Source organism: Eretmochelys imbricata, chromosome 2, assembly GCF_965152235.1.
Source record: "Eretmochelys imbricata isolate rEreImb1 chromosome 2, rEreImb1.hap1, whole genome shotgun sequence".
NCBI classification, from domain to species: domain Eukaryota; kingdom Metazoa; phylum Chordata; order Testudines; family Cheloniidae; genus Eretmochelys; species Eretmochelys imbricata.
The window spans coordinates 225,478,006-225,495,494 of record NC_135573.1 but is presented as its reverse complement, the minus strand read 5'-3'; the positions used below and the strand labels follow the sequence as shown (position 1 = coordinate 225,495,494).

The 17,489-nt window shown below is 42.5% G+C and overlaps 1 protein-coding gene across 3 annotated transcripts; it reads left to right on the top strand.

Moving 5' to 3' along the window:
* The first annotated feature begins 3,736 nt into the window (after positions 1 to 3,736).
* CLDN12 (claudin 12) lies at positions 3,737 to 17,150 on the top strand. Of its 3 annotated transcripts, XM_077808135.1 has the most exons (4): positions 3,757 to 3,846; positions 7,582 to 7,649; positions 9,071 to 9,104; positions 13,482 to 17,150. In XM_077808135.1, exon 4 carries the CDS (start codon positions 13,504 to 13,506, stop codon positions 14,239 to 14,241), a length of 738 nt encoding a protein of 245 aa, XP_077664261.1. In that variant the 5' UTR covers positions 3,757 to 3,846; positions 7,582 to 7,649; positions 9,071 to 9,104; positions 13,482 to 13,503; the 3' UTR covers positions 14,242 to 17,150. The 3 variants fall into 3 exon arrangements, with proteins under 3 accessions (XP_077664259.1, XP_077664261.1, XP_077664260.1); XM_077808133.1 differs by lacking the exon at positions 9,071 to 9,104 and having other exon boundaries at positions 3,737 to 3,790; XM_077808134.1 differs by lacking the exon at positions 9,071 to 9,104.
* Positions 17,151 to 17,489: the final 339 nt, after the last annotated feature.

Sequence of the window (17,489 nt, the reverse complement as noted above, 5' to 3'; positions counted from 1 at the left end):
TGGGTGCTGCTCTAAACCCAGCCAGCTGGTAAAAATCCCCCAGGGGCTGCCTGTTGTGCTTCTGTAGGAGTTGGGTAGGCTGGCTGTATTTCTGTTAGGCATTCTTTGCACCAGGGGAAACTTCCAACAGGGATGTGGGCATTCTCTAGTGCTTAGGGGCTGCAGCTGAGTGGAGCAGAGAATCTGGCCTGCACTCAAACATCACTTTGTATTTGGTTATCTTATGAATAGTGCCCTACCAAATTCATGGTCCATTTTGATCAATTTCACAGCTACAGGGTTTTAAAATTGGCCAGTTTCACATTTTCAGTTGGTTTATGCCTGAAATTTCAAGGTGGCGTAACTGGGGCTCCCAACCCAATAGTGGGTCTGACTTTCTCTCTCTCCTGCCCCCACTTCCCCTGATTGCCTAAGCTGCCAGGCAAGGCAAGGAAAAGTTCTGTCCCTTCCCAGCCCAGCAGCTTGCTGGGATGCTGCCAGCAGCAGGGGGATATGGAACCCACCTCCACAAGCCTCCTCCAGCTGCAGGAAGCTCCAGACCCAGAGGTTCTGGAGCTTCCTGCAGTAGGGGGAGGCACTCTGAGGTGAGTCTGATCTCTCCCCAAGTGCAAAAGCAGCCAGGTAGGGGAAGGACCAGTCCTGTTCCTCCCCAGCCCAGCAGGGACTTGCAGCTAGGAGCCCCGCTGCTGGGGTGCTCAGATTTCATGGGGAAGGGCTTATTTCATGGTCTGACATGTTTTTCATGGCTGTGAAATTGGTTGGGCCCCACTTATGAATTGGTAGAAATCTGAATGAGACATAGGGGAGAGAGGCTGATGTGGGGGCATAGAAGAGCATGGCATACTACAGAACTGTCATTCTTCATTTCTGCTCTCACCTGCTGGGTTCTGCTATTCTCTCCTCAGAAGTAGAGGAAAGTATGGGCTAGGACTATCTTTGTATTACAAAGGGGAAGAAGATTAAGTAAAAATGACCAAGATCACAAAAAGTCCCAACTCCACATTCCCTGCCTTAATTTTAAACACACTTCCTCCTTTTACTTTAAAAGTGGGTAGGTCATGAATCTAAGCAGAGTGAGCATCCTCTCTCTTGGGAAAGAATTGCCTGTCAGAGGGGGGGTTGATTTCCAGGTTTTGTATAATGAATGAACATTAAATGTTACTAAAAAGCAACTAGTACTCCTTCATTGTACAATATGTCCTCCACTTCAAAGATCCATTATAACGTTTCCAAAGGCAAAATTAATACTGGATTCATCAGACTTAATATTTTTATATACTAGTAAAATCCTCTGTAAATTTAAAAGCAGTTACTAGGAAGGAAACCATAATTTGCTCATTGTTAGCCAATTCTTTTATCTTTTATACTGATGAACTTTTAATACTTGACACCAATTGCATTTCCTCATTACTTGGCTAAATCAATGTTTTCAATGGGAGCTGGACACTATGCAGGACAGACTCGCTGTCGCACTTACTTCACTGCAGGGTGCAGAATATTGTTTTACAAGCGGACCAGGGAGCTTGTTCAGATGTCACTGACTGGGCTGGACACAAGGGTGTGAATGATGACTGCTCAAAGCCATATTCTGGTTAGCCATTTAGACCTTATGTGTGATGTACAGTGGGATGTGACTGAGACCTTTAATCCAAATCCAACCACTTGTCGTTTAATCACTGAGGAGGAAGGTGCTGCAAGGAGCATAATTAAAAATTGGACATTTAACCACCCTTCTAATTCAACTAATGGCAGCATTTATGGGAATCTCTCAGTGTAAGTGAAGGTTAATACAAGAACATCCATTGTTTTATTGAACCCACTAAGGAAGGGTAAAAATTTATTTTCTCTGGGTTTTAATTGACATTTTCAAATAAAGATCTTATGGCATTTTTGGTATCCCTTCATCTTGATGCTAGTTTGGGTGTTACTTTTACAGGCAACTGGATTCCTTTAAAGTTAAAGTGCTACATAAGAAGTTTAAGCAGAAGCTGTAAATCATTTCTCAGTTCAGGTGTCTAAAAACTCTTACCAGCCTCTCCAGCCAGGTGGCATGGGAAGTGGTGGCTTCCCCTAGAAGTGTGGTCAGCCCATCATTTTTCTTTTCAGCATGAAGAAGGGGGAAACCAAAGAAGGGAGGAGACCTTGTGATAGCATGTTCAGGAGAGGGGATGCTGAAGGAATGTCTGTGCTACAGGGGCTATCCTGGCAAAGCTACAGTGCTGTAGCCATACTGACATAACTTGTGGTGTAAAGGCAGCCTAGGGTGACTGAAGGGGTTTTCTGTCAGTGTAGGAATGCCACCTCTCCAAGCAATGGCAGCCAAGTTGATGGAAGCATTCTTCTATTGATCTAGTTGCATCTACACTGGAAGTTAATATAGCATAGCTACATTGCTCAGTGTATCTTTCAAATCCATGAGCAACATAACTATGTTGACCTGAATTTTAAATGTAGATCGGCCTGAGACATAGCAGGCCAATGTATTAGAGGATCCAGGCCTTCTTAATCCACCCCAATGCAATTCTTGTCTCATGTTTCAGAGGAATTTGGAAACAATCTAACAGTTTAACCTTCCCTTGTTTCTTCTTTTATTCCCTAATGCTAAATACAGATACAAGAAAGCCTTGGTGTTTGTATTCACCTGAAAAAATAAACTTCCCTTCTCTCTGAAACATGGAGAGATAAACAGATTTTCAGTCTACACAAGGCAAGCTCAATGAGACCAAGGCACCACCTTGCTCACTTCCTCCTGCATTTCTTCTCCCATCAGATTTCCAGCATGTAGTGATGTTTTAGACTTACTGAATCTGCCCCATGCAAATTTAGGTAGACTACAAATGACCAAGGGAGCCCTTATTGGACCTATTCCATAAAAAGCCATTTGCCTCCTGGATGACCTTGAGCAAGTAACTTCAGTTTGCTATGCCTCAGTTTCTCCATTTATAAAATCAGGACAATGATACTCTCTACTTTGTAAAATGCTTTGAAATCTAGTGATGAAAAGAGCTTGGTATTATTTATTATTATACAATTCCTGGAAGACAAACTACTGTAAACTTATTGGGGAAAAGCGGTGCCGACAATTCGCATGATTTTACTGTGAGTTTTGCGATATTTGTTGTGGGTATGGTGTTTTCTGTTTTGGTTTTGGGTTTTTTTTAAGCACTGGTTTCTGGAGTTATGGGATTATATGAGAATCTCAGCTTTTCTTTCTTTTACTTAAAAAAAAAAATATTCTAGCCTAATTGTAGTTCTGGTGGAATGCTTGAAAACTTGGCCTTGTGGACCTCAGGCACAAGGAAAATTTAAAAAAACAACCCAAAATGTATTATTTTTTACATTTAATGAGTTTTAAGCCAATCTCATAATTTTGGGAGTCCTAACTCATGATTTTTTATGTTGGGGGTTGGTGATACTGAAAAAGAACTCTGAGAAGTGCTTACAGTTATTTGTATAACTTTTGCTTACAAATGTGTTCCATTTTATCTCCGTGTATTTTGTGTCTGTGTCTGTCTGTCTGTTATTGTCCTTACCTATTAGCAAAAGATGGTGATTGACTGCAGGGCTTGATCACATTACACCACAGTGGCATAGCAGGAATAGGCTGTCAGAGCAGATTGTGAAGGATGTGGGATAGGAAATAGTTCCAAGAGGGAATCCTGGGAGTTGTAGTCTTGGAAACTGGGATAAATTCTACATCGGGGAGAAGTAGGACTACAATCCCAGAAGCCTTTGAGCATTTCTGGGGAAGGCCACGACTTCCTGAAAGGCTGAGAAAAAGGAAAAACCGGTACACCAGCCGCTCCTTAGTGTTTGCAAATAACGAGTTGCGTGCGTAGTAAGCGGGTACGTGTGATTAGCAATGTTGTCGCTTTTCAGGCGTTTACCTATAATGCTTTTAAGCCTTTTCTATTCAGGATCGGGTGGATTTCAGTGTTTATAGCTAATGAAAAACCAGGATTGCATATCTGCAGGTGGTAGAGAAGCAGAATTGTAGTGATGATCCCTTTTTATTTATACCTTTATAGCATGAAATGAGAGCTTAGTTGCCTAGATTTCCTGACAGAACTGGGCTCTTTCCGTATTACTGGGTGTTCATGTTCAAACGTAATAAAAATGCGGTGGGGGGGGGGGAAGGGGTTAATAATCAGACTGAAGTTGTTTTGATGATGATTATGTCCTGATTCACATTCTAACCCACGCAGTGCTGCCATTTGTAGGGGTTGGTCGTAGGCTGTTTAACAACAGTTCCTTCATCTTTTCATTAGTCACAAGAGGCACTTGCTTTTGCTGTTTGTATACTCTGAAATATGCTCGACTTTAGCCTGGGCTCTCGGTACTGCCATATTGCAAGATTCTAGGTTTCCTACTCTTGTTGACTTTTAGTTTGTAGCATAAATTGTTTTGGTAAATGAGATTATATCTCAAAAAGAAAAGGAGTACTTGTGGCACCTTAGAGACTAACAAATTTATAAGCTTTCGTAAGCTACAGCTCACTTCATCGGATGCATTCAGTGAGCTGTAGCTCACAAAAGCTTATGCTCAAATAGCCACTGAATGCATCCAATGAAGTGAGCTGTAGCTCACGAAAGCTTACGCTCAAATAAATTTGTTAGTCTCTAAGGTGCCACAAATACTCCTTTTCTTTTTGCGAATACAGACTAACACAGCTGCTACTCTGAAACCTGAGATTATATCTGTGATTGTTAAATATCACCACTATAATATATTCTAGCATTCACGGAAAGGTCTCTGGGTTAGTGAATTAGTGTGCTTGCTGTATTTTTAACCATAGCTCAATGCAATTTTTGGATCAATTAGCATAATAATTACACTTGACACAATCTTTTGAAAATGTTGTTGTAGATTATTCCTGTAACTCACTAATTGGCGGCCTCTGTCTATAAATCTGTGATCTGCGTTATATTACTCTTCTTTAGATGTGATTTGTTTATAGGCTTTTGCAAAAATTGGGGCTGTGTAGTTGTATCTTTTCCTCTTTTAGCAATTCTGTGGTTGCATAGGCAGAATTTATTCTATCCTCTAAAGAACGTGCAGACTTCCTGGGTGAATGAATACGGAGCTAGGACTTGGGACTAGAGTGGGTTATAGATTCATTGAATAATGTATCTGATAAAAATGCTATTATACATTAAATACATTTTTTTATTTTTATTTTAAACATTCACCCACCTTGAGAGCTTACCAAATAATGTTCCGATTAATGCTTTCTTCAGTAAATATAAGCTCTGAATAATTTTATCCATTGTTTAATCAGCTCTACTGAGGATGTTCTGCTCCAAAATATCCTTAAAATATGAGCTAAGAGAAAATCTCTGTTCTATGTAGTGGTATTAAGGCTTATGACTTCTGTGTGTCAGACATAAAGGATGCCTTTGATCCCACAGTATAGCAGGTCTGCCATCCTGTCTGATAGGATGCAGTACTATGCGTACACACTAGCTAGTACATTTCATGTTCCTCTTCCTCACAATTTAAAACTAGTTCTTGAACAGCTGGGGTGCACAGCTGTTCAAGTCCCACAGTTGTTCCTCATTGTTGAGCACAGGTGCTGCCTAGCTCACATATTGGCTAGTGAGGCTAGAACTCAAGATCTTAAACTCCTGGAAGAGAAGTCTCTACCATTTAGGGTAAAGCTGAATGTTCTGTAACTGTTAGTAGTATTGTACCCACTTGTGCCCACAGGCTAAGCCAATACTGGAGTAAGGGACTGTTGTATGTTTGACGTAGTTCATCCACTGACAGCGAATCATGTACGCTTTCAAAGCACTATGTAAGTGTCACTATTATGAGCTTTTTATTGGTGCGGACTCCATTATAGCTACCTATACATGCCTTTGTCACCTCCAGATTGGATCACTGCTCTACTTAGAGTGATGCTTGAAGATTACTTAGAAACTCGAGCGAGTACAGATACAACTACCCACCTGCTCAGAGGTTTTTTTTCTTTCATGGGGTTTAATAGATGGTTTCCATAGGTTGCACTGGCTTCTGGTACTTTTCTCTGGAACATGGTGATTTTGATCTACGTGTCCCTTTATAGTTTGGGTCATACATACCCTTAGTATTTGTTTCTCTCCTCGTGTGTGCGTGTTTGTTGGTTTGGGGGGGGGTTTGTGTGTGTTTTTAACGTGGCACTTGAAATCAAATGGGAAACTGGAGCTGATAGTCTCTGGATTTCTGAGTCTCTTGGAGCATGATGAAAGCAAGTTCATAGTAGAGGGCCTTAGCCTCTGAAATTCACTTTCTCTTTTAGTTCAACAATACTTAACTTTGGGGACCATAACAGAACACTGCTAGGTCTCTCGGCTTACCCAGACATTTTAATAGAGGGAATCTTTATTTTCCTGTATGTGAGTGAGGTCTGTTGGATTCTGCATGGGTGGCAAGGAAGGGGTTTCTTTGGTTTTGTTGAAGGAGATTGCCCAAGTTCTTACAGTAAGCTGTTGTGCATCTGCCTAGGGGCTGCTTAATAGGCACAGTTTATATCTGCAAAAATAAATAAATAAACATCCCCTTTAGACTCAGCTACTAAGGTGACATAGTCACAAACACTTGCAGGTCTCAGAGTGGGAGCCGTGTTAGTCTGTGTCAGCAGAAAGAACGAGGAGTACTTGTGGCACCGTAGAGACTAACAATTTTATTTAGTACACGAGAGCTTACGCTCAAATAAATTTGTTAGTCTCTACGGTGCCACAAGTCCTCCTCGTTCTACTTGCAGGTCTGACATTCTATCCAATAGAGCAGTGGTTCTAAGCACTGATCAGCAGAGCTCTTTTGAGAACCAAGAAATTGGGGGAACAGGGCACTGAGGATGGGGGTAAGGAAAGTCCGTGAGAGGATCTTTCTCTTCCGTTGTAGTCTGTGGAATGAAAAAGTTGGAGAACCTCCAGAGTTGAGGACAGTAGTTGCACTTACCCGCTAGCCAATACATTCTACCTGCTCTCCTAAAAAATCAGTTCTCCTTCCTCTTCCTACTTCGTTTATGCCCTTTCACCCAGAGAAATTCCATTGGTTTGGAGGAGGGAGAAATCCCCACAAGTATGACAAAGTTGTGTGTCTTCTTTAAGATTTCTGTTGTCCTCAATGACTCTCACCCCGACTGGTTAAATTCAAATTGGTAACCAAAAGCTGAAATAACAACTTTAAATGGTATTTATCACTAGGAATGTAGACTCAGGGGTCTGAATATCTCTGTGACAGCATCTGGGAACTTCCCCAGCAACAGAGGCCTCTTCTGCTGAGGCACCCTGATGTCAGGAAGGGGATTAAATAGCCTTGGCACAAAGAGATAGAGGGGCAGAGGCATAGGTGGTCCTGTAGGGAAAAACTCTAGGAATGGAGAAAGCTTAGGCTGAATGTTATGTTCTGTTATTTTATTTAAGTTAACAATAAAGGCAAACCCCAGAAAAGTGGTTTGCACTCTAAGCCGTGTGTTGGAGAATGGTTGGCTCTTCCCTGCTTGCAGCCATTTCAGAATTTCTGTATTAATGCTGCACCTGGAATTACATGAAAGAAAACATGCAATTGACATTTTCCTCATAATGTTCTCTTTCCTAGATTCAAGAGTACGTATTTTCTGCTCCCAAGAGTTGCCAGGGTTTCTCCTTATTTGAATACACCTTTTGGTGAGTATGTATTATCTGTCCTTATGCAAGCAGCTCACCTCTGAGCAATATTAGCAATTGAAGCCACATCCTGCCTAGCCATATTTGCTGCCTAGGGCAAACTGCCACTGTCTGTGTGATTAGAGATAACTGCCTGACCCCACAAAGTGGAGGAGAGAAGTGAAGTCTTTAGTAACCAGCGAAAGAAAAGTGCTATTTCCTTATCTCAGAGTGGTTTGACCTTACCTCCATGAAGAGGAAAAAGACTCAACCTCTACACCAGGGATCTCAAACTCAGTTTACCTTAGGGCCAGTGCCAGTCCGCAAATCCTCCCAGCGGGCCAATAATGTCACTCATGCCGCCCAGGACCCCCCTCCCCAAACTCCACCCCCTCAAACTCCTCCCCCCCACCTGCCTAAGGCTCGGGGAGGAGGTCTGGGGTAGGGGATTGGGGTTCAGGATACAGGCTCTGGGAGGGAGTTTGGATGCAGAAGGGGTGAGAGGTTGGGCTCTGGGAGGGAGTTTGGCTGGGGGTGGGGAAGGAGGTCTGCAGGCTCTGGGAGGGAGTTTGGATGCTGGGTGCAGGCTCTGGACTGGGGTGGGGTTTCAGGAGGGGTGCAGGCTCTGGGAGGGAGTTTGGGGGCGGGAGGGGGTGCAGGAGGGGTTGAGGGGTGTAGGCTCTGGGCTAGAGTTTGGGTGTAGGCTCTGGGCTGGGGCAAGGGGTCGGGGTGCAGGCTCTGGGAGGAAGTGCGGAGGGCTGGGGTGTAGGCTCTGGGAGGGAGTTTGGGGGCGGGAGCGGTTGTGGAGGGAGGGCGTGCAGGATCTGGGAGGGAGTTTGGGGGTTGGGGGAGGTATGGGGTGGGGGTTCAGGGAATGGTTCGGGGGGGGCGACGCTTACCTGGGTCTTCAAGGCGGGGCAGCCTGGGGTACTTCCGCACGCTGCTGCCCCCAGGCACCACCCCCGCAGCTTCCCATTGCAGGGGTGCTCAGGGCGGAGGCAGGACACAGAGGCACAGTCCCGCCCCGGGGCCACAGGGTGGGGCTGGCAGACACGGGAAGCGAGCAGGCAGAAGCCGCTCAGCTCCACTGTGCTGCCAGTGGTGGGAGGGGCCCCAGGCCATTGTAAATCACCCGGGGGAAGTGCGGGGGGGAGCACTCGCGGGCGGCAGGCAGGGCCAAGGGGGAGACCCAGCCCCAGAATTGCTGGAGCCCCACGGGTCACATTGGGGAGGTTCTCAGGCCGCAGATGGCCCACAGGCCAGGAGTTTGAGACCCCGGCTCTATACAATATATACACTGCTTTCCCTGCCATTATTTGTGTAATGATGTGCATATTGATGCTAGAGCCAGTCTGAGAACCCAGGTACCTCGATTTCTGCACCTGTTCTAAACACAAGACCATCTTTCTTCCCATTTCACTTCCCTATCACTGGAGAACCAGAAGATGCTGAGTAATGCAGTTCGGGAAAGTCTGGGTAGGTCACTCGGTGACAGTAAAGTCTCTAGAGTTGTCACTAGTCTTTGTCCTGCCTGAATATTTGATCACGTGAAGAATAAAATCATTTTTATTCTAGATTTTTTTTTTTTTCTGTGTTAAGGCTTTTGAATAAGTGGTGTAGCGTTCATGACAAGTTGCAGATTGACAATCCTGGAGACCTCTTCCCTAACTGCAGAGCTGTAGCACGTGACAGATGCTAGTCATGTTGCTCATTGCATTGCTGACAGATGCTCAGATACTGTTTTGAGGAATGCAGGATAAAACTCTGAAGAACAGAATGGCAAGTTTCAGCTTCTGCACACAGTACAGGAGGGACCACTCATAGAGATGGAGAGGATGGTTGACGCTCAGTGCCCATTTAATAAGGAGAACTTGTATAGCTCCATGGAGCCCAAAGCTCATGTTTAGCAGTGCATAGCAACACTACCACTTAGAACAGGAAGGTGGGAGGGAAGGTACTGGATTCAGCTGAAATCACAAGAAGCTAAAGTGTAGTTACCTAAATTGAAAAATTGGTCAGCATATTTTAGCTAACAACCTTGCACATGTGAATGGTGGTGGGGGAGCCTAAATTACAACAAATGCTCAGGTCCTCAGTTTTACATCTCATCCGAAAGACAGGTCAGTCTTTGTCTTTTCTGCTGCAATGGACAATGAGGATACTGCTCAACGCTCTCTGTTCTCTGGGATTTGGAGAGCCTCAGACTCCATTATGTGTCAAACTAAGCAGTGCTAGGTCCTGGCCCAGGTGAAGCTGCTCCCTGTGTTAATCTCTAAGGGCCTGTCCCAGCTCCCATTGAAGTGAGTCGAAGTTTTCCATGGATTTCAGTGGGAGCTGGATCAACTCCTTTGTAGAGAAGGTTTTACAATGAGGATTAGGCAGGGAGGCCTGAAGGACATATGAGTGGATAGTCGTGGGGTAATTGGGAGAGAGTTTACAAGTACTTCTCTCCCTACACCACTCCCATGATGACATGGGCAGCCAGTTAGTTACCTCTGATGCCATACTATCCCACGTTTCTGAACCTATTCCCTATCTAGCCCCTCCTTCAGCTGCCAAACTCCTCCTGTTCCCTTTTTCCACCACCTGCAATAACAATAGGAAAGGTATTTTGTAGCTACATCAGAATTTGTCACCCTTGGCATCTATCTAGTCTAGCTGATGGCTTTTCCTAGAGTGCATCCCCATAGCATATAGCATCCATCACCATAGTATCTGAATGCTGGTTTACAGGCAAAACAGGTCCTTACAGAACCTTTCCTGTTTGTGTGTTGTGTCATCATGGCCACAACAGATTTGGAAATAACTACTGTGCCACTGTTTCCTTTAACATCATCATTAGCATACGGCTAGAAACATGAATGTATAAGAGGTTGTTTACTACAGGTGTGTTCTCTGTGGTGTCCACAAGTAGCTGCAATTTGTACTAAAGTGGCATGTGAAGCATGTATCCTTCAAAGAGGTTGTGAGCTAGTTCTCAAAACATTTCTCAGGAACCTTGATATAATTTGTATATTCCTAATTCTTGCACACCAGGAAGATGATGTTAAAACACAATTTCATAATTAAGTGCTTCATGTTATAGCACTGGTATCCTGTTTATCATCTGCATTTCCACTAATCCTAAGCGTTGACAGCATAGCAAATCCTCTCTCTTCATTTAAACATAGTGGATTGGCTGAAGAGATGGTTTATGAATCTGGAGAGGAGAGAAGGAGTACTGTATTGTGCTGGACGGTATGGCTATACCATTCCCTCACAATGCCAGCTCTTTTGCGATTAGAAAAATGTACCCAGCTATCCAAATAAACCCGATAAAGTCTCTGTTACTCCTTCATGAGCTCACAATAGGACCAGATATATCCTCTCTCCCTTTGTTCCTTGTCTCTGAGTTCCTCTGGATTTGGATATGCACTTATCAAATACAAATATTTAAAGTTCACACAGGAAGCATGTAAACACCATGCAGAACTACAATATAAAATGAGTCTAAAAGAAAACCAGCCCAAATACACAACCATACAATATTAAAGCAAGTCTGGAGACAAATCCAATAACCACCAGGGAAACCATACCACAAAATATGTCAATTCTCTCTACTGAACTCCCACCTCGCAGGGTCCAAGAGCCCAGGCACCAGACTGAGCCCAGAAGTCTACACAACAATGAAACAGCCCAAGCCTGAATCAGGCCAGCCGCGAGTGTCTAAGCTGATCTAAGGCCCCACTGCTGTAGGAAGTAGGTACGGTTGGGTAGAAAGGGATAGCTGGTGTGCAAAAGAAGAAAAAAGAGGAGGCACTCAAAAAACAGTAATAGGCCAGCCAATATAAATAGACCTTGTAGTACAGCCTAAAGGCAGCCAAAAACAGACTGGAGACTGATGTCCTCTGTCCACGTATCAGGTACAGCAGACAGAGTTACCCATGCTGTCCCAGCCCTCACTAGAACTGCGCACATAATTACATAGAACTGGCATAATTACATCTACCAGTATTCTATGGAAAAACTAGATACCTGAGGATCTAAGGGTCTCTGAGGATGCTGAGAGGTGACCTGACCTCTCTGTCCTCATATGTTTTCTTTCCCTGCTTCCTAAGACCCTTAACTGCTTTTACAGTTTCTGTTATCGCAAAGGGATCTGTGGACAAAGTGGGTTAGCAGTTGACCTCTGAAAGTGATAAATCTTGAACTTGTTCTGATCTCTTCTGGCAGGGAGATCCGTAGCCAGTGGTCCCACTGCTGAGAATGCCCTTCCACCAGGGGACTTGTGTCTTATCACAGCTGCCTGACAGATATGCCATTCTCGAGCTTGTGTCTGTTTTTGCTTTAGTGTTTAAGCCGCAAGACACAACATTTGATCTCGTATTAAAGCTAAAATTACCTCCCAAATTTAGAGGTGTAAATTTATCTATTATTTCTTGGCGTCTTATATGCATTGATGTGGCTCTAAACATTTAGATGGAGGCATATGTTAAGTAAACTGTGGTACAGAAAAAGGGGCACCTTTGGGCTGTTTTACTCATGGGATAGTCCTGTTAACTCCCATCAGAGTGCTCCTCTGAGTAAGACGAGGAGGGTGTGGCCTACCCTCAGCTAGGTGTGCAGTATATAAATGTTGCCTTTATGGTAAGTGAGGGTATGTTTACACAGCAACTAGACACCTGTGACTGGCCTTTGCCAGCTGACTCGGACTCACGGGGCTTGGGCTGCGGGACTGTTTTGGTGCTGTGTAAACTTCTGGGCTCAGTCCCGGGCTCTAGGACCCTGTGTGCTGAGAGTTCAGTACAGAGAGAATTGACATTTATAACTTTTTAACAAGCAACTCTAATTGCTTTTTTTGTACTTTACTATAAAACAAAAATACCACAGACAAAAGACTCACTTTTTTTTGCATCTGGTTAATGTGTTTGTGTCTGCCTCAAATATTTGGTAGGAAGGTAACAAGTAATTGTATCGTGTGTGTGTGTGGTGTTCAAAACCTCACTTTTTAAAAAAGGTAACTTTAGATTATAGTTGATGCTATGTAAGGTATTTATAGTTATGTAGCACTGTATAAGTGTGCATAGTGCAACATTTTCAAAAGTGCGTAAGTGACTTAGGAGTCTAAGTCCTATTGATTTTCAGTGAGGCAGGCCTACATTTTCAAGTGTCTACTGTTTTTTGGGTGCCAAACTTGAAACACCTTAAAAGGTAGGTGCTTAGCACTTTCTGGATATCAGGTATCCTTAAGGTGTCTCAGATTAAGCACCCAAAAACTGAGGACCCCAAATTGCCTGGTCACTTTTTGCAAATGTGATTCTAAAGCACTGCTGAAAATGTTACCCTACACCCCGTCCCTAGGAGTTTACACGCTAAAATCAGATGACAAACCCTGATAGGGAGGGGGATAATGATGATATTCAGAAGGAAAGGGTTATCACCGTTTGGCAACACAGCTCTCCACCAGACCTGGCACATAGAAGCAGAAGAGTTGTCTGATTTACGGAGTTCTTGTTTGTTTGTTTGTTTATTCAGAGGGTTAGCACTCAGACGCAGAGGAAGTGAGTTTTAAGAAAGGAATGTTAATCGTTTGTCCTTAAAGCTTGACAGTTACTGACAGTAACTTATCAAAGGCTGAATCTCCATTTTCTTGCTCTTTGTGTCAATGCTTAGGCCTGTGCAAAGTGTGTGTAAAAAGCTACTGAATCCAAATGGCAGTGTTTTACACCTGCTTTGCACTCATTTTACACTAGTGTAAACGATTCCACATGGTGCATGGCTGTGGAGAAGCGGGTCCTGAGATTTGCTTTTCTGCTATGTTAAAATGTTCCTTTTAAGACTCTTCCCTTCTGAACCCGTCTCTTTTCATCACAGGGAGTGTTTTCTGTGGGCCAACATGGGCTGCCGGGATGTTCATGCAGCGACAGTACTGGCCTTCCTCAGTGGAACAGCCTCGGTAGCCGGACTTTTTGCTGCAGTTTTACTTCCTAACTGGAGACTGATGAGACTGCACACATTCAACAAAAATGAAAAGAATCTGACAGTTTATACTGGACTCTGGATTAAGTGTGCGCGCTTTGATGGAAGCAGAGACTGTGTGATATATGACACAGAGTGGTACACAGCAGTCGATCAGCTGGATTTACGGGTTCTCCAATTTGCGATCCCCTGTAGTATGCTAACTGCTGTCTCCGCTCTGCTGCTCTGTTTGATCGGCATGTGTAACACGGCCTTTGTGTCAAATGTACCAAACATCAAACTTGCTAAATGTCTTGTAAATAGTCCAGGCTGCCACCTTGTGGCTGGTCTGTTGTTTCTACTTGCATGTGCCATTTGTCTCACACCATCAATCTGGGTAATTTTTTATAACAACTACCTGAACAAAAAATATGAGCCAGTTTTTACCTTTGATATTTCAGTGTATATTACCATTGCCAGTGCAGGAGGCCTGTTTTTCACTTCAGTTCTGTTATTTATCTGGTATTGTGCATGCAAAACCTTACCGTCCCCATTCTGGCAGCCTCTCTATTCCCATGCCTCCAGCATGCACAGCTATGCCTCCCAGCCCTATTCTGCACGATCTCGGCTCTCTGCTATTGAAATTGACATTCCTGTTGTAACACACGCTTCTTAAAGAAAACAAAATGTGTTTCAAAACCCAAACGTTTATTCTGGCTCAAACCTTAGAAATTGAAGGCCTGATTCTCTGCTGCTTTGGCCCATGTTTAATTATTAACACCTGAGCAAAGTGGGTGTAATATAGTCCCAAATCAGATTGTATAAGGTTGAAGACCATAGAGAATTGGGTCCACAATATTTTTAAGTCTTACTTTTTAATGTATTTCTGACCAATCTCTTCTTTGAATTTACTCCTGGAAAATATTGACTGCTGCTAATGCTGTAATGACATGCTATTGATCAAAAATAATTTTTACAGAGACCTTCTTGCACATCCACTCCTCCTCCTGCTTATTCAGACCAAAGGGGTTTTGAACGTCTTTACTGATTTGATGAGCTATTCCTATGTCCTGATCCTGCAATAAGAACCATATAGGTAGACCCATTCCACCGTGCATTGCCCTACTAAAGACAATGGAGTGCTTTTTGTGGAGTGCAGTTCCCATTACAGGATGGCACACTCTGAAGAATATGATGCGCTAGTTAGAGCAGGAAGATGAGTAGAAAATAGACTACAAAACTTTGCATGTATTTTGGGATGTGATCTCTGAAAACAGTATTTGACAAACTAAGTCTTGTTACAACGTTCTTTGTTTTCCACTGTGCATAAATAAAACCCATCTGCTTATGAACTTCAAATGCAGCATTAGTGTCAAATTACCCTTTAATCTCAAAGTAAAAATCAGAGATTTAATAAAAAAAAATTCAACTAATAGTTCTCAGTCCTATTGCAATGGCCTGGGCTAAATCTCAGAGGTTGGGATCTTTTCCCTGATCATCTTCAGTGCATTTTCATTCCATTCAGTGGATTTTGGTAAATTATGAATCTCATCAGATTTTTCCATTTTATGATTTATTTAAAAATACCACTTGTAATTCAAACATTGTGGTTTAAAACTTGAATATTGTATTTTAAGGGGCGTTGTCATCAAGTAGAACAAGCCTAAAGTGAAAACTGCTTTAGCATCATTCTGTTCTGGAGCGGAATGTCCTCCAGATTTCAAATGTATTGAATAAACCTTGAACAATTTTACAGAATATAAAAACACTGTTTGCTGTATTATAAACAGGCTGTCAACATGCCTCTTTGGGAAGCAGATTGTAACCACATGGGGAAAGAGTCCTCATTCTGGATGTCTTATGTATATATTAATGAAAACAAATGTGTCTTTTCAAAGACGATGTTAATGGGAATTTTTTTTTAAGCAGTGGTTGTTGGGCTTTTCAGGCTGTATCTTATTTATTTACAGATAAGGATTTCACCTTTCCAGCCCTTGACTTCAAGATCTCTCCCCTATTTAATTGTTTTTTAGACCCAAGTTGGTTTCTAGCTCCCTTTGAAGAGAAGTTTCCATCCCCCTAAAATGAAGTCCCTAGTCATCCGAAAGCTTCATAAGTAGATATGTAAGCTAAGATTTTTCAAAGATTAAGTGATTATAAGCCCGTAATTTGAGACACATTAAAGGACCCTGATATTTCATAAAGTGCTAGCGCACACCCTCTGAAAAATCAAAGTTTCTCAGGTTGCACACTGAAAATTACTAGTCACACCTGAAAATCCTGGCCTGACGCTGAAGTGTAATATTCTCAGTACAGACACATTTCTGGCTCACTGTGTTTCTGATCGCTTCAAATCCTTTCGTGTTTGAAATGTGGTTCCAGTCTGAAAAGTGACCCTGTTAGCGGCACTGTGGAGTTTATTGTGTATTTGTGACTCATTAACTCCATAACAAATTTGCTCCGTTCGCAGTTTAAAAATGAAAAAAATATTGTTTCTGATTCCTTGCCCTGTAAACACAAGCTGGGATCTGTGAGAGTCAAGCTGGGATCTTTCCTTCTCCATGTATTAGCACTAGTAATAAATATTCCACAGGGCAAATGGTGCCCTCCCAGGATTTTTATTTCCGTTGTTAGCGTGTTTAGACCCCAGACTAAGTTTGCAGAGCAGGGAGTTAGAAAATATGTGGTCTTACATTCAACTAGAGCACATTTTATATGGCATCATAAAACACATGAACTCCATGGGGCCATTCCTACACAGTTATTTTTAGAGTGGATCTATGCTTTATGGTCATTTTCATTGTCCTGGTACAGATAATTGTAATATTTGTTTCTGCTATGCATGCTGTTACCTGCTTAGTCTGGGTCACTAAAGCAAAGGAAACACTGGGTGGAGGTCCATCCCCAGGCCTTATTCTGAATGATCTGAGTTTGCCAGTAAACATTCCTCGGCCATGGCCAGTGTCTCTTCTGCTCCTAGATCCTGAACCTGCAAGGTGCAGAACCCTCTGGAGTGATGCTCAGTGCCTGCAACTCCCATTGACTTGACAAGGAAATGAGGGTGCCCAGCTTCTCCACATGCTCAGCACCTTATAAGACTCTGGGCTCTTCTTCTGTAAAGAGGATTTTCAGTTGAAAGCAAATGCATCTGGTGTTGTGTTCCATATAGGTATATTTTTAAATTGGTGGATTTTCTGGTTTTTTGGCAGCTGTTTTGCTTTTTGACTTTGATTTTTCTGCTCTAAAGGCCTTATTAGCATAAATTGCTGTTAAGCTGATAAAGCCTTGCTCTGGAAATTGTACCTCTCTAAAACTTTAAGATGGGCCTTAACTCTGATGCTTGTGAATCCCAAAGTTTCTGGGTTTCAATTCAGGCCATCTCTGTTAAAGATATTATATTTCATCATGTATAGTTCATAAACACACTGCACGGTTATATCTACTAAGGAGTGTTAATGTGAGTTGCAAAACATGTCCCAAGTGAAAATGATTTTGAGTGCTGTGCTGTATCTCTCTTTGTTTATGAAAATCTTGTATTTTTCCAAGTAGAATTCCAGTCTGACTTTCAGTAATGTTTAATTATGGTGCGGGTTCTTTTTATGTAAAACAGAAAATATGTATTTTTAATAAAATGTGTTTTACATACAGATGTGGTTTCTTTTTAGATTTTTTTTTTATACAGAAAAAAAATTAAAATTGCACCATGCATGTTAAAATACAAAACGTATTTACGTGATCTTCCACTGGTCATTGACTTTGCCAGAAAATCTTTGAACTTCTTTAATCAACTCCAAATGCATTACATCTAATGTATTCCTCAGATCCACTAATTTTGTAATTCTGTCCAAAAAAAAATCCTGCCTTTTATAAATTCCTTCTGACTATTGTTGGCTCTGTCACCAACCGAAAGGTTGATATTTATTA

Excerpts from the sequence above, each read along its gene's own strand:
- CLDN12 (XM_077808133.1), top strand. The coding sequence starts at position 13,504 with ATGGGCTGCCGGGATGTTCATGCAGCGACAGTACTGGCCTTCCTCAGT.